The sequence below is a fragment of the Arvicola amphibius genome, chromosome 8, assembly GCF_903992535.2.
Source record: "Arvicola amphibius chromosome 8, mArvAmp1.2, whole genome shotgun sequence".
Lineage (NCBI taxonomy): Eukaryota > Metazoa > Chordata > Mammalia > Rodentia > Cricetidae > Arvicola > Arvicola amphibius.
Window position 1 is genome coordinate 64,246,485 of NC_052054.1, and position 25,407 is coordinate 64,271,891.

A 25,407-nucleotide genomic window follows, 5' to 3' on the forward strand; every position below is an offset into this window, starting at 1 on the left:
ATGTTCACTTTAATTTTCCTCTTCTTTTTCCTGAACATTCCACTTCTTATGTTCATTCATCCCAGGTGCTTTTGGAGAATGAAGCAGAATAAAGACAAGGATGGAGACTTGGTGACAGGTTGTATCTTCTTCATTACAGAAGTAGAGTGGCCTGTGAAAAAAGATTATTTCAACCACATTCTGAATATGGAGTAAGTTACTTTGTATTTTGTATGTAAATATCCTCATAAATATTTCATATGGTATCAGAAGATGAGAATCAGAGCAATGCTTTAAATTCTTTGTCTTGTTATTCCAAAATGCACATTACGAAACAGCAAGAAATTCTTTTAGGGACCCAATGCTATTTTTCTACCTTTAATTTGCCCAGTGTTCTGTTATTCATCCAGTCACCGTGCTGCTTGTATGGCTAGTATCTGAGTGAAAGGGGGACTCTATAACATGGTCCATCACATATATCCCTTCTTTTGACAGGTTCCACAGCAGGCTAGTCAGTGATGTCTTACTGAAAGAAACTCCATAAGTCAGTGAATAACATGCTAAATGGATGCAACTCCATTGCTGTTGATTAGAGTCTGTGATGATACGTTGGTCACCAAGCAGCGTCTAATGCCAGGGCAACTACTATTTGTGGCACAACTAGTTCCAGAGCATTTCTACATAGGTATTCAGTTACCCTCTCAGATGTTCTGCATGTGGTCATCCTGCGACTTCTATAGTTGCATCAAGGTTAAAAGTAGGAGTCCTACCTACTGTGAACTTCATATATGTTTCTGTTTCTTCATACTTTACTTATATTCATGTATAACCACTGGCTTTTATTTTCAAAGTATAGCTCTTCACTCTCTCTTTAGAGTAAAAAAGGAATACATGTAGTATAAATGATATATTTGCATTCTATGAAATATGAGTCTGTCAATAATAGTGGTGACTGCTTACTTTCCTTGACACGTGCCTGAGTGACAGCTTTGTCATTAAATACTTGGCAACATTTAAGAATTTTTACCTACTAGCTCACATTTGCAATTATTTAAGAAGCATGTGTATCTTCTATTAATATCTAATCATTTTTTTTCTCTGAAACTTGTACCACATTTGATTTTTATGCTTCTTCGGCCACTTTAACAGCTCAAGCCATTGATGTTTCTTAATGTTTAATGCAGGAGTTAGTGGTTGAGTTTCATAAATTCTAATCTCAAATTCCTGTTGAGTGTTACAGAAAATTTCAAAGACAGTTTACATATGATAATAAACAATATTTTATGATTGTTTTATTCAAAAATGTATAGAAAAATTCACAGTGGTAAAATTCTAATTGGGAAAATTATTGGATTTAACTCTTTAGAATGAAAGCATATGTTTGGAGTTGATGCTTATTATCCAGATGATAAGTAATTTGTAAGTTATATTACAAATAGTAGTTATTATTCTTCCCTTAAACATAAATACAAAATGGTCTTGTTCTATTTTTACTAATTTGTTGACCATTTTTATTATCAAAATTCTTAAATATTTTTCACAAATTGTATACTTTATATTATTTCATTTTACAAACATATCATACCAACACAAACAAATCTCACTGCAATTTCCACATGTACATAGTTCTCAATTGCATGCCAGAGTTGTGAGTTTATAACTGGAAATGTAGACAGAAGGTGCTCTGTATAGAAAATTTATGTTGGCCAGATGTATCAGGTATGATTATATTAAACATAGCTGTGGAAATATTAAATGGATGAATATGACTAGGATACATGTCCTTAGTCTCTCTGCATTCATGAAATGAAGCAGGTATATAACTGTACATTTGAGGCTAGTCCCATCTAAATCCAACTGTTATTCAAAACCATGGAATCTATTGCCCTTTTTTGGCCTATATGAGTATTTCTCATGCCATTACACACATATACATATATTTATCAAACATACCCTGGTATTTACATTTATTTAAAAATATATCTTTTAGAAAACAGTTTGTACCTTCAATAGATAAACCAGAAAAAAATTAATATTATGATTGGCATGAGAGAATATGTTAAATATGTTGTCTACTAAATATAACATATATTAGTGCAGGAGCCAAATGTTGCCCAAAACATCACTGTGAACTTACCAGCCATTCTTCAGATGCCTTATCCACTAAAGTTTGTTTCATAAAACTTACCATAATCTTGACTAGTATATTGCATGTATATTTTTATTGCTCAATATTTTCAGAATGAAAATATGGTCATGTTTACTGTTTGTTAAACTCTGTACCCTTGTATTTACCCTCTGTGCAAGCACTCAAAAACCAGAGATGGGCAACCCTCTCACTGAAAGTTGTAAAGGGCTCATCTTATATATGGACAATGCATTCTCATGAACTTTTAAAGATTTTTAAAACTTCCAGCAACTTCTGTCATCCCAACCTCAGAACAAAGAACATTTCTTTCAGTCATTGAGGGAGGCTGGGGATACTGAACAGTAAAGGATAATCCTTGTTCTGGCTACAAATGATCATCTGTAAATCTCTGTCCATAATAAATACTGTTCTGTTTTATAGAACACCAAATAAAAACTAGCAGTTTGTCCTGGAATTGGCTTTTTGCACAGATGATGTCAGCAGGAATCCTGATCTTTTACCAAATATGTATTTAGCATTTGAAATACCAATAGGGGAAGTTTAATATTATGTCACAATTAGAGAGTCTCATTCATATTTCTGAAAAAAATATGAATCTTCTCCTAATTCTGTCTTGATAAGGAGATCAGGTGTACTGTGGTTCTTAGATGACCTTACTGGGCAACATCTGTCATTATGGTTTAGTCATGAACCTCTGAAAATTTAAGCATGTGAACATTTTGGGGGGTTTGCAAAAAATTCTGTCTCTGTTTATACCATTCTCAAATGTTAATAAGTGTATAAGGAAGATAATGTCAAACTGTGTACTTCAAGGGTATTATTAGAAGACATGATGGGGCTTCTGAATTTCCTTTGGTGAAACAGAGATGAGGTAAGAAGTAACAAGAAACGGAGTTTTCTATAACACTTGGCAGAACAGTGTTTATAAGCTCTTAGGAGTACATGCTGCTTCCTGCTGCTCCCTGCTCACTGGGTCCTTCAGCAGACTTATGGACCCTTTCATCCTATCCTGAGTGATGGTGATCAGTTTTTTTTCTCTATCAGATACATCTCTAACTCTAATCCTATCATGTTTCCCTTACACTGGACCTGTATTAGGCTGGCCAATATAGACAATGAAGATGGTATTCATTTTCTCTAACAATTGATGAAAAATATGTAGTCAGCTTTGACTTTGTAATTATTATCCCTGTCCAAATATATTTAAACATGTCTAGACCTGAGGTATAAATAGCCAGATCATAACATTATGAACAAATGTAGTTATCATTTATGGTGACACAGTACTTTGGCTATGTGCTTTCGAATGTTGGAATCACTAGGTAAACAGAACTATGGGCCACCACCTCACCAACTCACAGAGGGACATTACTACATGTAACAGAGACTTTACATGACTAATCCATTGGGATGCTAGCTTTTGCACACCACCATGCTGAGAGTTCTTGTTTTAAATTTTGTGCAGACATTGACCCATCTCAAATACTCAGATGAATACCTGACAAGGCTAGGGGATGAATTTAGAAGGCTCAGTTTCTAAGTGAAAGACCCTGAAGAACTGTTCATTCAATTCTTCATTGGATTGTCTAATGGTACAGCCTTTTGACTTTTGACATGGCCTTTAGTGAGGGAAGTTATGATGAATAACATGCTGTGTATGTTGTGGCCCATGCCATGCATGAGATTCTTCTTCAAGAATAAGATAATCAGTCAAAGGACAATAAGAAAAAAATGACATTAACTACTTGAAGGTGGTGTTTCTTCTATTGGATGATATTTGGTATCATCAATGTCATAGTTCTTAAGAGGATCTCATGTGCCCAAATCTAGTATTTTAAGAAATATTAACCAAATAGAAAGATTTCTGAACATTTTTTCCTGCTGTGGAAATAAATCTACATGTTAGTATAAATTCCTACCACAAAGGCAATGGAGTAAAAGAACCTATTTAACAATGAAAATTAGTGATTATGTTACAAAGCAAATAAATATCATCACCCCATCTTAATACCAAAAACATCAGTCTGTAGTCACTAATTTCCTTCATGCTGAGATGAGCCTTCACTTAGCAATTTTCACATATGTGGTAATCACTGTACGGGATGTTTTTCACAATTGTCCTTAACTGATTCTTCCACCACTGTAGGCTCTAGGGACCTCACTTATAATTATGAGAGTAATTACAGAAGAAATTGTGCTTTGATTCACTTCAGTATATGAATGCATATTCATTTATGTGAATGGATGTTTCTCACTGTATATGGGATGTAATTTTGTGTGTTTCTGTGTACCTATATATTCGTGTTGCTATATGTATATACGTATGTATGCATCTATATGAATACATATATTTCTATATTTCTGTATATCTATCTGTTTGTGGAAGCGATCATAAATTTGCCTATTTCAATATCTTTCTGTATGGGTGCTTGTTTTGTATGTATCTTTCAGCCTGTTTGTTCAGTATATGTGTCTTCATCTGCCTGTGTATATGTTCTTCATATGTATGTATATCTGCTTGCACATACAAATTTCTGTGTTGCTCTGTGTGTGTGTGTGTGTGTGTGTGTGTGTGTGTGTGTATGTGTGTGTATGCTGGTATGTCTTGTGTGGTTGTTTGTATCTGTGTATTTCTTTCTTTGTATTTTTGTCTGAGAATATGAATGTGTGTGACTGTGTATCTACTCTGCATATTTGTCTTTCTTTGTGTGTATATGTCTCTCTATGTTTGCCTTTATGTTTATTTGTGTATCTTTGCATGTATGTGTATATGTACAAATGAGTATGTGACTGTATTATGTATGTACCTCTTTATTAATGTATCTCTGTGTGTAACAGTTTCTGTGTGCCTGTGTGTGTGTGTGTGTGAAGTTCACATATATGTTGGATCTGCTAACCTGATATGGCAGTAGCTGAAGAGTGGTGTCCAGAAAAAGCCTACAACTTATGGGAAGGAAGAGCTAGCCAATTACAAGTGGATTCAGACATGTGCAAAGTAAGAACCTGTTTCAGGATGTGAAGGAATGGGGCTCTCTCTTGGCAGATTAGGCCAGTGGTCAGTCACTAACTATAATTACATTTAGAGTCCAGGTGCCTGTGGACTTAGGGCCTGTGGAGTTTGGGCCCAAGTAATGAGTAGCAGTTTGGGGCTGCTGTAGAAAGGCAAACAAAGGAAGATAACAGACTTGTTCAAAGGCTGCAAGCCAGAGAGAAAAAGTCACCTGCGGTGGCAGTGAACAAAGGAACTGCAAAGCCCAGGTGACTGACTAACTTGATTTTGTGCTAGAGTTGGATGTGTTTATCTAATTATTATTTATCAATAAAAATTCAGGAGTCAGATATCAGGGAAAAGCCTGAGTGATTAGAGTAGTAGCTCAGTAGCAACAAGTGATCTCCTATCTCTTTTGTTACCCCACACAAAAGAGCCTTCTATAGACCCACTGCTACTTCTTGTATCTATCTGTCCTCACGCTAGTAGCCAATTATGATCTCCGACTCAACACAAACTATATAGTCAATCTCAGTCACATTGAATGTAACTTGATATTTTAAATGCAATCAAAATATTATACAATGTAAGTCTTTCATTTACTTTATAGAGTAACCCAGAGATATTTTACATAATTTCTGACTATCATAAAAGGTGCCATTTCCTTTATTTTTCTTAGTCTCATTGGCATTTGTTTATAGGAGGGCTACCAGTGTGTTTAGTACCATTTTAGGTATTGATCATCTGTAGGAGTTCTGTGCTAGAATTTTTAGATTCACATATATATGCTATCATAACTTCTGCAAATACCTGTATGTTAAGTTCCTCCTTTTCATTTTGAAATCTCTTGATTTCCTTTGACAGTCTTACTGTTCTTGGTATAGCTTCAAATACTATATGGAATATATTTAGAGTCAATTGGCAGCCTTGACTGGGTCCAGATTTTAGTGGGAAAGTTGTGAGTTTCTTTCCATTTAATTTGATGTTGACCCTGGGACTTCTGTAAATTTCTTTTATTATGCTGAGGTATATCACCGGTATTCCTACTTTCATATTTTATCATGTAGGGCTGCTTGATTTTGGCACAGGTATTGTAGCATCTAATGGAATTATCATGTACTATTTTTCTTTTTGTTGTTTATATGGTGTACTTATTGATGGATTTTCTTTTGGTGAAACACCCCTCACTCTCTGGGGAAAAATGTATTTGGTCATGATGGATGATTTTTCATTGTGTTCTTTGATTCAACTTTATATTTGTGTTCCTAATGGGAAATCATTTGTAATTTTCCTTCATGGTTGATTTATTTGTGCTTTGTATGTCAGATGATTGTGGCTTCATAACATGAAGTTGGAAATATTATTTCTGCTTATAATTCATGGAATACTTTAAAGAAACCTGGTGTTAGCTTATACTGAAATATCTAGTAGAATTCTGCCCTAAAACCATCTGGCTTTGGGCTTTATTTGGTTGGGAGATTGTTAAAGACTGCTAGTGTTTCCTTAGGAATCATAGTAGTATTTCAATTGTTTATCTGATATTGATTTAGCTAGTAAATCTATTGAGAAATAATCCATTTCTTTTAGACTTTTCAATTTTGTTAATTGCAAGCTTTTAAAGTATGATGTAATGATTATTAATATTTCCTTGATGTCCATTATTATGTCTCTCCTTTAATTTCTGATTTTGTAAATTTGGATATACTCTCTATCATTTAGTTAGTTTGGATAAAGGTTTGTCTATCGTGTTGATTTTTTTTTCAAAAAACCATTTCTTAGTTTCATTGAGTCTTTTTATTTTTCTCTTTTACTGCTCTTATTGTATACAGACATCAGGTTGATTATTTCTTATGTTTACTCATCTTGGATGTCCTTACTTCTTTCTGTCCTAGTGTATTCAAGTGTGTATTAAACTGCTAGTATGAAATCTTTCCATTTTTTGTAAAATAATCCTATTTTTTGATAAATGAACTTTTTTTACAACTGTTGTCACTTTGTCTCATAAGTTTGGGTGTATGTTTTAATTATGCTTATTTAATTCTAGGAAGCCTTTAATTTCATTATTCTTGTGTTGATTCCCTAGTAATTCATTTGAGAGTTGCTTGTTTTCCATAAGTGTGAAAGCTTTCTGTTTTTCTCTTATTGTTGATATTAAGATTCAATCTGTGGTAGTCTGACCAGATTCATGGGGTTATTACAGTTTTCTTGCATCTGTTGAGACATGATTTTTGACTGATTATGTAGTCAGTTTTGGAGAAAGTTCCATGAGGTCCTGAAAAGAGGACATATTATTTGTGCTTGGGTTCAGTGTTCTGTAGATATTTGTTAGGTCCTTTTATTAATAAAATCTATGATCTGGTGTATTTTTTGCTTTGCTTTTGTCTGGATGACCTGTCCGTTGGAGAGTGTGAAATATTGAGATCTCCCACTCTCAATGTATGAATGGCAATGTATGACTTAAGCTTTAGTTATGTTTCTTTTACAAATATGAGACCCCTTGCATTTAGAGCATAGATGTTAAGAATGAAATATTATCTTTATGGATTACTCATATGTTGAAAATATAATATCCTTTATCATCTGCTTTGATTAATTTGGGTTTAAAGTGTATTTTTCTAATGTTAGGAAGGCTTCAGTATTTTGTTTTCTATGTCATTTTTCTTATTATTTCCATTTATTAACTCTGATATATAACTATCTTTGATTCTGAGGATTTATTGTCATTTCTAGAAGGATGGATACTGTTTCCATATTCATTCCTTTATTCTGTGTCTTTTTGTTTTGAAGCTTAAATCACTGTTATATCAATGATCAGATATTGTTAATTTCTATTTTCTTGATTTTTTTGTTTCTGTTCCTGATAGTGGTAGTAGTGGTATGTGTGTCCTTTCCTTTGGTTTTTCTGGTAAGAGATTATTTACTTCATATGTTTTCATGGGTGTAGTTAAACTCTCAGGTTTGAGTTTTTCTTCTAGTACCATCTGTAATGCTGTATATGCAGATAGATATAACTTATATTTGAATTAATCATGGATATCTTCTCTCTGTCTCTGAGTATTGAAAGTTTGCTGGGTATAGTAGTATGGGATGGCATTTGTGTCCTCTTAGCATCTGGAGGAAAATTTAATACATCATTCTAACTTTTATAGTTACCATTGAAAAGTCCGGTGAAATTCAGATACGTCTACATTTATATGTTACTTGACCTATTTCCCTTGCAACATTTAATATTCTTTCTTTGTTCTGTAATATTTTAATTATTACTTTGTGAAGGTGTTTGTTTTCTGTTCCAATCTATTTGACATTTTGTAAAATGTTTTGTATTTTTATATGGTTCTCATTTTCTAGGTTAGGAAAATTTTCTTCTACAATTTTTGAAAAATATTTTCTGGGTATTTGTGATGGAATACTCCTGATTCTTATATTCTTATTAGTCTTATGCTTGGTCTCTTCATAGCGTTCCTGAATGTCTTGTGTCATGACTTTTTTAATATTTAATATTTTTAATAATTATTTCTATTTCATCTCTCATATCTACAATTCCATCTCTTTATTCTATTGGTTACATGGTGCAGGAGAATTGTCTATATTCTGTAAATTATGTTTTAAATAAAAGCTGATTGGCCAGTAGCCAGACAGGAAGTATAGGTAGAACAACCAAACAGGAAGTATAGGTGGGGCAATGAGAACAGGAGTATTCTGGGAAGAAGGAAGCTCTTTTCGCAGTCCTGTCCAGACACCAAAGAAGCAGAATGTGACTGAAAAAGGTAATGAGTCATGTGGCTAACATAGATAAGAGTAATGGGTTAATATAAGTTATAAAAACTAATACAAAGCCTGAGCTAATGGACCAATCAGTTTATAACTTATGTAGACCTGTGTGTGATTTTCTTTGGGATTTACTGGCTGTAGGAACTGGGAAGGACAGAAACCCCAACAAGCAGGCCCTCGTGTTACAGAATGATGCTTAATATGTAGACGACTGCATCCACATAAAGCCTGATGGTGCTTGGGAAGTAATTCTAAACAGAAAAGAATAGAGTAAAGCATGGCTTCTTAATAGCAGCATTTTATCAGGTGGGCTCTGCTTGCTAGACGCAAGCACTCTGATTTAAGAGAGGCTTCCTGACTCAGTTTTAGCTGCAAAACCTTGCAGCTCTCTAAAGAGGTCCTGCCACTAAACACTTAAATGGTGTTGACAAAAAGCTGACCCTATGCTTTTTTTCATTTTTTTTATTAAAAATTTCCATCTCCTCCCCTCCTCCTCCCACTTCCCTCCCCTCCCTTCCACCCATACCCTCACTCCGCCCCTCTCCAAGCCAAAGAGCCATCAGGGTTCCCTTCACTATGTTAAGTCCAAGGTCCTCCCAGCTCCCCCTAAGTCCAGGAAGGTGAGCAACCAAACTGACAAGGCTCACAGTGAGCCCGTCCATGCTGTAGAGTTCATGCTCATCGCCATTGTTCTTGGTTTCTCAGTCCTCCTCCACCATCAGCCACATTCAGAGAGTCCGGTTTGGTCCCCTGTTCCATCAGTCCCGTTCCAACTGGACTTGGTGGTCTCCCGTTAGATCTGTCCCACCGTCTCAATGGGTAAACGCACTCCTCATAGTCCTGACTTCCTTGCTCATGATCTCCCTCCTTTTGCTCCTCATCAGGACCTTGGGAGCTCATTCCGGTGCTTCTATGTGGGGCTCTGTCATTTTCTCCATCCAATGCCAGGTGAAGGTTCTATGGTGATATGCAAGATATTCATGAGTATGGCAATATGATCTGGACATTTCTGGCACCCTCTCCTCAGCTGCCCAAGGACCTAGCTGGGGGCGTCTTCCTGGACACCTGGGAACCCCTCTAGAGTCAAGTCTCTGCCAACCCTAGAATGGCTCCCTTAATTAAGATATATAATTCCTTGTTCCCATATCCACCCTTCCTATATCCCAACCATCCTATTCCCCCAAGCTCTTCCCATCCTCCACTTCACACTTTTCTCTCCCCATCCCCCCATCCCACCCCACCCCCAAGTTCCCATGTTTTTGTCCGGCAATCTTGTTTACTTCCAATATCCAGGAGGATAACTATATGTTTTTCTAGGAACTCAAGAGACTAGACTTTAAAATGCTAATTAACCCAATTAAAAAATGGGGCACTGAACTGAACAGAGAATTCTCAACAGAAGTTCGAATGGCCAAAAGACACTTAAGGGCATGCTCAACCTCCTTAGCAATCAGGGAAATGCAAATCAAAACAATGTTGAGATACCATCTTACACCTGTCAGATTGGCTAAAATCAAAAACACCAATGATAGCCTTTGCTGGAGAGGATGTGGAGTAAGTGGTACACTCATTTATTGCTGGTGGGAATGCAAACTTGTGCAACCACTTTGGAATGCAGTGTGGCGGTTTCTCAGGAAATTTGGGATCAACCTACCCCAGGACCCAGCAATCCCACTCTTGGGAATTTACCCAAGAGATGCCCAATCATATTACAAAAGCATTTGTTCAACTATGTTTATAGCAGCATTATTTGTAATAACCAGAACCTGGAAACAACCTAGATGCCCTTCAGTGGAAGAATGGATGAAGAAAGTGTGGAATATAAACATATTAGAGTACTACTCGGTGGTAAAAAACAATGACATCTTGAATTTTGCATGCAAATGGATGGAAATAGAAAACACCATCCTAAGTGAGGTAACCCAGGCCCAAAAAGATGAACATGGGATGTACTCACTCATAATTGGTTTCTAGCCATAAATAAAGGACATCGAGCCTATAATTCGTAAAAAAAATCCTAGAGAAGATATATAAGAAGGCAAATCAAAAGACCCCATGCTTTTTTGGGTTTTAGCTGTAGCAGAAAAAAAAAGCACCATTTTTAAAATGCTGGCTTTCTGGGCCTTCCTCCCACAGCAAACGCTGACTCTTTGAGGCAGGAGGTCCAGCTACAGAGAGAGCATTTGAATGATTTTTGTGGATACACTGTTGCAGCTTGCTTTCTGGCAGGGACCTTGAAATGCGATAGAGTTGTGCCAATAAACGTGGCTCCTGCTGGTACATCTTCCATGAGGCTAGAATCACAGAAAGCCAAGCAATGGGCTGGATCCAGCCATCAAAGCCGTGGCTTCAATCCTACATATTGCTTAGCAAGTTATAGACTCATGTGGTCAGAAAAAGAGAAAAATACAGTAAAGAGAGATTCAAAGATGAAGAAAACCTCTAAATGGTTTACAATGTGTTAAAAGTATATGCAGGCTTGAAAAAAAGGTTAAAGTCCTTAAAAATAAAAAAGAAAGAAAGAGAGTATTTGGGTGTAGTGGTACACACATTTAATCCCAATACTTGGGAGACAGAGGTAGACAGACCTCTGTGAGTTCAAGGTATGGTGGCACATGCCTTTAATACCAATGTCTGGGAGGTAGAGGCAGACTGATCTCTGTGAGTTCAAAGTGTGATAGCACACACCTTTAATCCCAGCATGGGGGAGGCAGAGAGGATAGGATCTCTTTGAGTTCAAAGACAGCCTGGTTTACACAGTGAGTTCCAGGACAGCCTGTTTTACACAGTGAGTTCCAGGACAGCCTTGTTTACACAGTGAGTTCCAGAACAAAGATACACAACAACCCTGTCTCAAAAAGCCAAAAATTAAAAATAAAAGAAATAGAGTTTAAAATAAAGCCATACAAAGATGGAAATACACAGAGAATCTGGATACTGTATGTTATTATTCTCTCTTTGAATTGTTTGAATGCTGAGGAAGGAACAACAGCTGTAAAAGATATTTGTTTATAAATGCTGCTGAACTAATCCAAGATAGGTATTTTGAAAATACCTTAACTTCAAAATTGAAGTAAAAAAGTGTGTTACTTTGGAGAAGAGATTTTGCTTTTGTTTCCACAGGAAATGAGAGACTGTGGATTCATTCTGACTTAAAAAAAAAATCAGATTTGGTCAAGGAAGACCACCTGGGAAATCTCCAGTAGGAACAGATGGCCCAGTTGTTAGAGTTTTATATCTAGAACAGGTTCAAGACTTCTGCTTGAGATGATCAAGAATCACAGGATACTCTAGTCAGGACTTGATCATAATTCAAAATTTTCTTTAGGTCCCCGTAATGTTATCAGTGCCCCCAACCAGCAGAAGTAGCCTGAGATACTACACCCACATTCCCAAAAAATAAACTATGGATATTTTCCATTGTTTAAAAAAAAGAGGAGGAAGAGGTGCAGGAGAATTGTCTATATTCTTTCAATTATGTTTTAAATAAACACTGATTGGCCAGTAGCCAGGCAGGAAGTATAGTCGGGACAGCAAAACAGGAAGTAGAGGTGGGGCAATGAGAACTGGAGTGTTCTTGGAAGAACACTCTTTCCACAGTCCTGTCTAGACATCAAAGAAACAGGATGTGACCTGCCCTACTGAAAAAGGTACTGAGCCGTGTGGCTAACATAGAGAAGAATAATGGGTTAATATAAGTTATAAGAGTTAATAAGAAGTCTGAGCTAATGAGCCAATTAGTTTATATCTAATGTAGGCCCTCTGTGTGATTTTCTTTGGAGCTAAATGGCTGTGGGACCTGGTGGGAGGACAGAAACCAGGCAGGACAGAAAACCCAACAAGCAGGTCCTCATGCTAGCTCAGACAGTAGAATATGAGACTCTTAATCTCAGGGTCATCGGTTCAAGCCCCACATTGGACACCAGATGAAGGTGTATGTCACAAAACAATCCCACACCAGTTTGGAATTATGATTAATAAAAGGGCTATTTATTTACAGGGAAAAACTTACAGATCACTATCCTAGCCAACAGCCCTCTGCACAACCAGGAAAGGAGTCTAGCAGCTGGAAGTGGAGCCTGAAGCAAGAGAGAGAGAGATAGAGAGAGAGAGAGAGAGAGAGAGAGAGAGAGAGAGAGAGAGAGAGAGAGAGAGCATGGCTACCGCTCCTTTTTAAAGCAAAAGAGACTACACCCAAGTGGGCTGGTATCTTAAAGGTTATTGGCTGAAGGAGTGGAAGAGGCTCCTTCAGCATCAATGCTTGTGTCTGTAGTTCCTGTTTGCTTACCTAGATTTTCCATTTCCAAAATTTCCTCATTTTGTGTTTGCTATATAGTTTCTATTACCTTTTTAGTTCTTAAACAGTTTTATTCATATCTTTCAACTGATTTTTTTCTTTGCTTTCTTTAAGGGATTTATTCATTTTCTACATTTTTTTGTTTGCACTTTCCTCAATTTCTTTCATGGATTAATTAATTTCCTCTTTAAAGTCCTTAACCATCTGCCATATAGTTTGGTCTTAAGGTCCTTTTTGGTTATAGCTTCAGCTGTGCTGGAACTGTCGTGCTTGCTTAGTAAGGTAGCTAGCTTTCGCAGGGACATATTGCCCCAGCTCTTGTTGAATATTTACACTGATGTTTAGGCATCTGAGATTTTTGTTATTAGAGGCCTAAGTGATTATTTATTAATTTATATTCTTTGGATATGTGTTTTCTTCCTTTGTTTCTATTTTCTTTTTTGTCATCTGACCAGTGAGCCCTGAGAATCTTTATGGCATATCCACTTGAGTTGGAGGATGAATGTCTGGTGGCCAGATTGGTCACTGTCCACCAGTGGGACTCTCCCTATGTTATGGCTGGAGTACTTCAATGCATAAGTGTTTGGGATTGTGTCTATAGTTGGAAGCACCAAAATGTGGTATAGAATAGAGATCAGTCCCCAAATGTCAACCTCTAACAGTCCTGTGCATATTGCTGGTCGATAATGAATCTCTTACAGTGTTGATCAGCTGGAGCACTGTATGATCTGGAGGGTTTGAGGTGAAGAATAATAGCGATGGGACATGGACAGTGGTGGAGGTTCAAGGTTGGATGGTCTACCTAGAATTCTAGAGGCCATTGTAGTCTCTGGTATAGGTAGGAGACTCTGCAAAAGTGGGGACTGGGATAACCTAGAAAGGGGAAATTAAAAACAAGTGATAGAATGAGCTGGCACTGAAAGAGTAGAGATTTGCAGAGTTCAATAGAAAGTGTCCTACCTGGGACTCATGTTGGCAGCCAGTGTTCCCAGGTAGATACTTGGTAAACCAATGTAGAAATTGGCTTGAATAATTGACTTGTTCTGCCACTGATATTTTATCTTTGGTGAATAGTCATTTGTTAATTGTTAATTAGCCCAGAGAAAGGTTACATAATGCTCAAAACACATGAGGTAACAGTAAAACTTTTCTGAACAGGCAATTAGGAAAAAGTAAGTAAAAATTAAAATAAAAGTACTCAGATGCTTTTTTACAGTGCTTACCAAGTTGCATCATGGGACTGTAATGCAGCCTATCTTGTAAACATACATCAAGCATATTTTACAACTCCAAATTACACAACTGGCAGTTGAGTGAAGAATGGACTCTCTGCCTTGTTCCATCATTTATAGCCCTCTTCTTTACAGTTTTCATAGCACAGTAGCAGGTATTGACTTATTAAATGAAACCGCATTGTTTCATTTAGCATCATTAAAAGTGGGTACAAGCAAATGGCCATAGAGTACAATAAGCTGATGAACATATATTAATATGTAGGTCTTAATGCAAGTTTTAGTTCAACTAATATTTGTGGCAAAACTAGCTGCAGAAAAATTTTCACATAGATATATAGTAATTCTCTTCAATACTATGCACATGATCACAAAATGTCTTATAAAGCTGCATTGAGAATGGAAGTAGACCAGTCCATTGTGAAGATCATATGTTTCCTATTGTGAAGATCATATGTGTTCCTATTTGTTCACACATTGCTTTTATAAAAGTACAGTCACTCTCCTTTGATTTCAAATTCCAGTTCTTCACCCTTTCTTCAGTAAAGAAGGGATTATTTATTCTTTACTAAAGAGAGATATGATTGAATTAATGAATAAATTATTCCTTCTTTATTAGAGATATGTTTGAATTCTTTGAATTGATTAAAAGATATGTTTGAATTCTTGAAAAGTAAGGCTGTCACATCCCTTGTCACTTGGCCTAAGCGACACCTGTGGCATGTGATACTTGGTAACACTTGAAAATGGAAAGAGAGGAGTTACCTACTAACTCTTCTTTGCCATTAGTTAAGAATCATATGTCTTCTCTCTTTGTATCTAAATTCTTTATTTTCTGACACTTCTAACCCATTTGCCTCTTATTTTTTTGCTTGATAAATTTACTAATTATAGCTGCATATTTTATGAATGTGAACACTGTAAAACTTTTGATTTTGTGGATTGTTGAGAGCTGTTATCAAACATAACACTTTAGTTCACTGGGCCACTCAAAGTATACAAGCAATAATACTCCTTAATGGTTAGTGGCAGGAATGAGTTTTTGAGCTTCACAAGCTCTATTTAAAAATTCTTGTTGTGTTTTTCTAAATTTTAAATGATGTCTTTTTCTGTGTGATAATAAAGAATATCCTAAAATTATTTTTATTTTTAAAATATACAAATAAATACATAAAAGACACAGCGTGGTATAGTTGCTAAGTAGGAAACATACTGTATTTAACTCTGAGTGAATCATTCAGAATTAAGAGGTATGATTGATAGTTACTGGTCAGATAATATGAAATGAATAGAAAGAGAGAGAAGTTGTCATTCTTTCCAAAACATAAAAACAAATTGGTATTATTCATTCCCAACTTACCTGTTACCCATTTTTTTATTACAAAACTTCCTCAAAACATTTTTCTTACATTTTATAAAGATGTTATGCTGATATACACAAATTTATTTAGGATCCTATTTTTGTGTTAGTGTAACTGAAAAGGTAGTCAAAGCTATTTTGTAGAAGAAAAAGTATGCTGGTAAGATATATGCAGTATGAATATATAACATGTCTGTATAATCATAAAATAGGTGAACAGTATTGGAGAGTTAGCAAATGGCCTTAATCTCTGCACTAAGAACCTAGAACTGGTGTATTTCTGTACATTTGAGGCCAGTCTAGTAAATAGAAAATGCAAAGTAACATTTGAAACTTTGAAATTCATTTCCTGTTTATGTAATTTATAAGCATTGGTGAACACATACATACAACTTTATTAAACACATCTCTGGTATTTGAATTTAATTAAAAATAAATCTTTAAAAATATTTTACACCTGTATTAGATAAACTAGAGTGAAAAAAGAACAACATATGAGGGCATATGTTAACTATAATGCCCATTGGTTATAAGGAATTGAAAGCACAAGAGTCAAATGCTGCCCAGACCATTATGTGCTCATCAGGCATTATTTAACTGCCTTAGCCAATTCAGATAATTTCATAAGAAATACTCACATTTCACATGAATTTTTCATATTGTTCAATGATTTCAAAATAAATACATAAGTAATTTTACTGTTTGGTCAAAACCTCTGCCATTGTCTTTATCTTTAGTGTAAGTACTCAAATACCAGAAATAGACAACACATTACTTGGAAGATGAAAATGATCCATCTTACATATGGCAGATGCATTGTGATGAGCTTTTAAGCTTTTGCAAGCTTGGCAGCTTCTTATGTCATTCCAATCTCACAGCATAGACAATTTGTTTTAGTATTTGGGGGTGGTTGGGAATACTGTCCAGCTCAGGATAGTTCTTCTTTTTTTTACTATTGAGGATCATCTGTAGATCTCTGTCCATACTTATTGTCATACCCTTTTACAGAACAACAGCTGAACACAACCAGTTTGCATTGGCCCTAGCTTTTTCCATGGATGAAGTCAATAGGAACCCTGGTCTTTTATCAAACACATCATTAGTATTTGATTTTCAAGAAGGTGGCTGTAAGAATGTGTCACATTTAAACAGTCTCTTGCATATTTATGAAGAAACTCCTGATATTCTTCCTAATTATTACTGTCAAAAGGAGCCTATATGTATAATAGTACTTTCAGGACCAGACTGGGCAACATCTGCGATGTTTGGCACAGTCCTAAACTTCTACAAATCTCTACAGGTGAGATTTCGTGTTGCAGGTTTGCAAGAAATTCTGATTTCATTGTTACAATTCCTAGATGCTAAGAAGATTGCGAGGAGGATACTAGCTTCATTCTTTTGTTAAACAGTGTAGTTCAAGGTTACTATTCAGTGACTTGTTGATGAGGGAAGAAGTAACAGGTTTTAAGGGTTTTTAGGGTTTTAAGAAACTCTTTGCTGAAAGTGTGTTGTAAGTTCTTAAAAGTGCATGCTATCTCATGTTGTTCCCTGTGCCCTAGGTCCTTCAACTTACCTATGGGCCTTTTCATCCCATCCTGAGCAATCATGAACAATTTCCCTATCTGTATCAGATGGCCCCCAAAGACACATCTCTAGCCATTGCCATGGTGTCGTTGATGCTACAATTCAACTGGAACTGGATTGGACTGGCCATCTCAGACAATGATCAGGGTATTCAATTTCTCTCACACTTGAGGAGAGAGATGGAAAAAAATACAGTTTGCTTTGCCTTTGTGAATATGATTCCAGTCGAAATGCATTTAATCTGGTCAAGAGCTGAAATACATTATAACCAAATCATGACATCATCCACAAATGTAGTTATCATTTATGGTGACACAGACAGTACTCTAGCTGTGAGTTTTAGAAGGTGGCAATCTCTAGGTATACAGAGAATATGGGTCACCACCTCACAGTGGGATGTCATCACAAGTAAGAGAGACTTTCCACTTAGTTCATCCCATGGTATATTAGCTTTTGCACACCACCATGCTGAGATTTCTAGCTTTAAAATTTTTGTTCAGACATTGAACCCTCTCAAATACACGGATGAATACCTGGCAAGTCTGGAGTGGATGAACTTGAACTGCGAACTCTCAGATTCTAAGTGTAAGACCCTGAAGAAATGTTTATCCAATGCCTCATTGCAATGGTTAAAGGTACAGACTTTTGACATGGCCTTTAGTGATGACAGTTATGATATATATAATGCTGTGTATGCTTTTGCCCATGCTCTCCATGATATGTATCTTCAACAAGTGCATAATTGGAAAGGATATTATGTTCATTGTTTGAAGGTAGTGTTTCTTCTTTTGGATGAAATTTTATGTCATAGTCTTTAAGCATCTGTCAAATGCCCAAATTTACTTGATTAAAAATATTTTATAAAATAGAAAGATTCTTGAATATTTCCTGGTAATAATGTAAATCTGGAGGTTGTTATGAATCTTAATGCAAAAACAGTGGTGTGAAATAAACAATTTATCAAGTGAGATGACTTATTTTGTTACAGAGCACCTGAATATCATGGTACCTGTTATAATACTGTAAACTTAATAGTTCTTCCTCATTAATCCTGTCCATGATGAGAAAATGAATCCTTGCTCATTTATTGTGGTAATAAATGTATGAGATGGTTTTTGCAAGTTTTCTGAACTGCTTTATTCCTGCTTTAGGCTCGGCCAATCTCATTTCACCTTCTGAAAGTAGTTACATAGTAAAGAGTACTTATTCTTCAGTTTAGGGTATACATGTATATTTATGAATGTAAATGGGTGGTTCTCACTGTGTGTGTGTTTGTGTGTTTCTGTGTATCTCTGTGTATATCTGTGTTGCTCAGTACTTATTATGTATTCTTGTCTATTTCATATCTATCTCTCTGTGTTATCTAGTATAAATTTGTCTTTTGTAAATGTCTTTCTGTATGGGTGTTTGTTTCTGTAAATATTTTCTTGTTTGTTTTTCAGTGAATGTGTTTACTTGTATCTATCTTATTGTGTTGTGTATTGCATGCACATGTGTATATATCTGTTTCTCTCTCACTGTGTGTGTGATGTGCATGTGTATATCTGTCTGTCTGTCTTTCCATAAATTTATCTTGGGATATGAGCACAAATCTGTCTATGTCAATGTCTCTGTGTGGGTCTTTCTATTTGTGTATATCTTTCTGTGTGTATTTGTCCATGAGTGTATGAATGTGTGTATTGGATTGTGTATGTATTTTTGCAGGTTTCTGTTTCTGTGTATCTATTTTGGTGCATATGTCTATGTGTGACTTTATTTTCATGCAGGTGTCAAAGCTTAAATGTGTGTATGAAATGTATGTCTATACAGATGTGAGTTTTTCTGTATGTCTCTCTCACTCTCTGTATTTTCATATCAATGTTTGGTGTCTGCATATATGTCTGTGTTTCTGTTTGGTAGTTTCCCATGAAAGAACTTAAATTCTAGGAACTTTATGATAATTTTATTGATGCACTTGATTTATTGATATTTCTTCTCTGGAAAACTTCAATAATATTGACTTTAAGATGAGCTCAGAATACATTTTATGACTTCAAGAAAGGGCATATACACTATAAAATGGCATGTCTCTTTCAGCTGCACTCATTTATGAGGACTACCCACTTCATTAATCCTGTTGGGGACAGAGTGAATATGAACCAGAAAGAAAAACTTCAGGAAGAGTATGACATTTTTCATATTTGGAATTTTCCATATGGTCTTGGATTTAAGATAAAGATAGGAGAGTTTAGCACGTATTTTCCACATGGTCAACAGCTGCATTTATATGAAGACATGATAGAACAGTCAACAGGAAGTAGACAGGTGGGTCTGACCTAACTGTATTCATTTCCATTGTACAGTAGTAACATTGTCAATGGGTCTATTTGTGCCTCATTTGGAACCTAGTGCAAAGAAATGGATTTTAAAATAGGGAATATTTATTTTTTTATTTGACGTGTTTTTAATCCTTAGAGGATTTCAGACATGCATACAGTGAATTCTTATTATTCCAGACATATTTATTGTTTTAATACAAAAATAAACTTCATTTTACCACTATTCTATATTATTTACAGTAAAGTGAGGCATAGTCTCTTGTGGCCATTTTGATTACCACATAGTGATTTTTGTCTTTTCTATTAAGCCTTTAATAAAGGGACTAAAAGACTATGATAATTGTAAGGGAGAGCAAAGAAAACACATTCAAATCATTAAGTTTTATTATATAATTTACTTTAAGCATTTTAACAAACATGTTAAATTGCCAACATCTCTAATGGTACAGTAAGATGATGTTTGCATGACCCATTTAGATAACCATGAATTATAATTTTGTTCTTTCTTTCTCTCATTTTTCTTTTAAGTAGCTTTGGGTGTTTTGTCTGTACAAATTTCTGTGCAAAACTGGTATATGTAATACATATGAATGCCAACACAATGATTTGGATATCAGGGATGTGGAGACAGCATAGTGGCAGACTAAAAAACAAAACCAGGGCCTTAGACATAAGCAGCAATTGTTATTTACAGCTCTACCATTTCTCCAACACTGAAATATATCCTGTTATATCCTGTTAAAGAAATTGCTCATTAGAGGAACTTTACTTGGTCCCATAAATTCTTTTATATTTTCACTCAAACAAACAACTATGTGTCTAGTTTCCTTATCTGTGTGGGGAGGACATATTGTTAGTAAAAGAAATGGCTCTTGAACATTTAGAAATGATGACTTCCGTTATGAGTCTAAGAATTGCTATAGTTGTGAATTCTGATGTGACTGGTTTTAAGGTATCCAATTCAAGTTTTTCCAGTAAAAATTGACTTGAAATATCAAGGTGTTAGGTTCAGAAAAGTCTTTAGGCTTGATCTAAAATTATATCTCAGGTATCCAAGATAGTATAAATTCTACAAAAATATTCTTCCTTAGAGTAAGGAGGATATTCACACCCTGAGTGTATATTATTGAACTATATATTCACTAAGGGATATATAGTTCATTCATAATCAAATTATTTTTCAAGTGTGCGCTTACCAAGTCTCACTTGGCCATTACAAAACATCTCCTGAGGCTAAACAGAAGATTATGAATATGACAACCAATACTCTACTCCCAGAATTCGAAAACAAATGAACAAAAATATAAAGACATCAAAGCAATACAACTCCATTGTTATAGTCATAGGCTAAAATAAGATTATTCTTAATGACATACTAATAAGGTAATTCAAAGAATTATTATAGCAATATTTCCAAATATCAAAGAGGACACAAATCCTCCAGGAGAAGGCAATGAAATCGTTAAAATTGGAATGCTATAGGAAACTGAGTGACAGATATTTTCCAAAAGGTACAAAATAATGAAAAAATCAAACTAAAATATGTAAAGAAAAGACCAAACAAATCCAATTAAAATTATAGAGAGAAAACTCACAAATGGAATATTTCAAGTTGAATAAAGGATGGTAAGTATTGAAGGATAGAGAGAAGAGCTAGAAAACTGAAACTATGACAAAGATAAAAATAAGGACCACTGAAAGATATATGAAACCAAGGGTATATGATAAAAGAATCAAATTTGCAAAAAAAATGGATAGAAGAGAAGAACTCACTGAGGTATCAGCATTATATCCAATAAAATGTAATAGTAATTTCCCAAAATGCAGTGACAAATGTGGTTATTTAGAGACAGAAGCCCTTTGAATACTAAACATATAATATTAGAAGAGAACTTTCCCATGACATATTTTACTTAGAATTTGACATATACTGATAAAGAAAGGAAATTGAAGGCTTCAGGAAAGAAAAACATTTCATAGAAAGGTGCCTTATTGATAAGGCATGGACTCTTTTTTATTACTTTATAAATAATACCAATCAAAATTTCCACTTCCTTCCCTCCTCCTACTTCCCTCCTGCTCCCCTCACACACCCTCTTCCCCATGCCCTCTAGTCTTAAGAGAGGGCAAGGTACACTGCCCTGTGGGAAGTCCAAGGCCCTCCCCCCTATATCCAGGCTTAGGAAGGTATGCATCCAAATTGAACAGGATCCCCAAAAGCCAGTACATGTAGTAGAGACAAATCCCCATGCCATTATCATTGGCTCCTCAGTCTGCCCCAATTGTCAGTCACATTCAGAAGGTCCAGTTTGATCCCATGCTCATTCAGTTCCAGTTCAGATGGATTTGGTGAGTTCCCATTAGCTCAGGCACACTTTCTCACTGGGTGAACCAACCCCTGGTGGTCCTGACTTCCTTGCACATATTTTCCCTCCTTCCACTCTTCAACTGGACCTTGGGAGCTCAGTCCAGTGATCCAATGCTGGTCTCTGCCTCTATCTCCATCCATCGCTGGACAAAGTTTCTATAGTGATATTCAAGATGAGTCTGACTGAGGGACAAAGCCAGTTCAGGCACCCTCTCCTCCACTGCCCAGGGTCCTAGGTGGGGTCATCCCGGTGGACTCCTGGGAACCCTCCAAAGGCAAGCCTCTTGCCAACTCCAAAATGGCTCCCTCAATTAAGATATCTCTTTCCCTTCTCCCATATCCCTCCTTCCTCCATCCAACCATCCCACTCCCTCAAGCTCTTCCCAATCCTGCCTTTCTTCCCTCTCTCTCCCGTTCTCCCCTTTCCTCTACCCTCCATGCTCCCAACTTTTGCCTGGCAACCTTGTCTTCTTTCAATTAGACTTCCTTCATGGGCTATTAAAAGTGGAGATTATCAGTGATGCAATTTGACCAGTGAGAGGAAATATTTCCAAACACAATTACCTGCTTATCAAAATTTTCATTTATAATCAAACAAGGGTATAACTGCTTTATGGTTATACATTTTTACTATATGTGTAATTTATTCAAACCCAAAAGAAAATAGCACACTTGTAAAATATTTTCACTTAATTTGAAGTAGGAAGATCCACTTGTCATTCAAATCTTTGAAGTAGGAAGACATATCTTACATTGTATGATAATGATACATACCTTTAATGGAAATAGATAGATATAGATATAGATAGATAGATAGATAGATAGATAGATAGATAGATAGATAGAAAGATAGATGATAGATAGATGATAGATAGATAGATAGATAGAGATAGATATAGATAGATAGATAGATGATAGATAGATAGATAGATAGATAGATAGATAGATGATAGAAAGAAAGATAGATGATAGATAGATAGATAGATAGATAGATAGATAGATAGATTTATAGATAAATAGGATTTTCAAGAAGAATGGAGAAAATTTATATTCTTTTCCAATTTCTCTCCATTTCTCTGGAGCCAGGATTTCTATATGCAACCCTAACTCACTTAGACTTGCTGTGCAGGCCAGGCTGGCTATAAAGAGAGAGGATTGGAGAGTCAGAGAAGCAGAGAGAGAGGGACAGAGACAGATACATTTCACATAAGTTCTGTTACTCTAGAGAACAGTAACTAATACAGAGACAGACCAATGCTCAATGATGTATATAAACTATAGGAATTCATAACCACACTGACAGTACTATAGAAGACACTTGAAGAACCCCTACACACTGAAAAGTAAGGTAAATAAAAGTGGTCAAGAAAGACTAATAGAACACCATATGGAAACTCAGCTGCTATAAAATTATCAAATATAAACCCAGAAGTGGTGACATGTGTCTTTAATCCTGGCACTCAGGAGACAGAGGCAGGAAGATCTCTGTGAGTTTTAGGCCAGCCTGGTCTACAAGAACTATTTCCAGGACAGGCTCCAAAGCTACAGAGAAACCCTTTCTCAAAAACAAACAAACAAAAAGTATCAAATATAACAATCTCAAAAGTGAAAAATAACTAGCAAATAATTCTCAAAAACAAATGTTAACCTTCATATTCTCTAATCATAGTAAACAAGCAAAAAGATTGGTTTAAAAAATCAACATCAATTTTGGCGTCTTAAAACAAATGCCAATGGCAAACATGAAGAGATATTTTATATAAATATGGAGGGAAGGGATTTTGTGGAAATTGAACAGAATATAAAAATGATAAACTAAACACTTTGGTAGGAATGGATTGAAAATTCTCAACTAAAGACTAAAAGATGTAGCTCAACAAAACAACAGAAAGATCTGTTGCTATGATAAACATAACTTCATTCAAGGGTTACAAAGATGGTTAAAAATATATAAATCAGTTAAGTAAATGTGCCACAGAAATAGACTGATGTATAAGACTTCATGGTTATCCAAATAGGTACAGAAACAGCTCTTAACAGCATTACATTCATTCAGAGTTAAAATTTAAAACAAACAAAATCCTGGCACAATAGAAGGAACACATCTTGATTTAATAATGTTTTCTTTTTTGTAATTACTGATTTTTTTCCAGCCTGATCATATTAAAAAGTTTTTTTTCCTATGGCAATTATTTTGACTAGATTGTGCTGTATGAAGAGAAACTGAAAGAATTTCCAATAAAAGCATAAGTGAAGCATGTGTATGTGGTTGGTGTAGGAGGTCCTTCTGTTTGTGTGTTGCTTTCATTGTGGTTGAATAAAGAAACTTCCTTGGTCTTTTGTTAGGGTAGCACTTAGGTAGGCAGAGTAGGCAGAACTGAATTCTGGGAGTAAGAAAGCAGAGTAAGACAGAGAGCCAATATGGAGATGCCATGATTCTCCTGCCTGAGATGGATGTAGGTTAAAATCTTACCGGTAAGCCACAGTCACATGGTGATACACAGATTTAATAGAAATGGGTTAATCAAGATGTGAGAGTTAGCCAATAAGAGGCTAGAGCTAATAGGCCAGTCAGTAATTTAATTAATGTAATTTCTATGTAGTTATTTTGAATGTAAGCTAGCAGGGTGGCCAGGACCAAAAGCAGGAGCTCTCACACAACATGTGGTGGTGAATACCTTTAAGTAAAACTACTGGGAGACAAAAGTAGACAAAATACTAGTTCTTTTGGACAGTCTGGCCTGCATAGCAAGTCCAAGTGAGTTAAGGTTGCATATAGAGACATGAGCAGAAATTGAAAAAGGATATAATTTTTCTCTGTTCTTCTAGAAAATAATCTTCAATATCTTACTAAGTACAAAAATGATAAGCATTAAATGCAATAAAGAAGGGATGAAATGTATAAACTGTTAGCATAAACGTTCAATTGCAGTATTCAGGAGGCATGCAAGACAGATTTCTATGTAATAAAAGACACACAATCTTTATTTAGGGAGTTGAAATCTAGTAACACTATCTTTAGAGATCCTGTTTCAAGAAAAGAATAAAAAGAGAAGATTTGTAGTTAATTATATTGTGGAATACATATAAGAGCCCATGTGTAATAGAATGAAGATGTATGCTAGAAGGAAATCCCACACTAGCTCAGAATTGAGTATAATAAAGGATTATTTATTTAGGGGTAGACTCACAGATCACAGCCCTCTGTAGGAAAGAACAGGAACCAAATCCAGCAGTGAGAAGAGAGAGCAAGCACATGATTTACATCAACATTTATAGTATAAAAAGCCACACCCAAGTTGGCTGGTATCTTAAAGGTTACTGGCTGAAGGAGCTTCTACTCCAGGAGACACTGATTTT

The 25,407-nt window shown here is 35.6% G+C and overlaps 1 protein-coding gene across 1 annotated transcript in view; it reads left to right on the forward strand.

Annotated features, from left to right (window-relative positions):
* Nucleotides 1-25,407, forward strand: part of LOC119820333 (vomeronasal type-2 receptor 116-like) — a 52,346-nt gene continuing 26,939 nt past the window's right edge. The window contains exons 1-4 of the mRNA XM_038338525.1: nucleotides 1-191; nucleotides 16,786-17,077; nucleotides 17,337-18,134; nucleotides 19,438-19,665. Coding sequence (XP_038194453.1) covers nucleotides 1-191; nucleotides 16,786-17,077; nucleotides 17,337-18,134; nucleotides 19,438-19,665 — 1,509 coding nt within the window. The remainder of the gene's footprint in view (nucleotides 192-16,785; nucleotides 17,078-17,336; nucleotides 18,135-19,437; nucleotides 19,666-25,407) is intronic.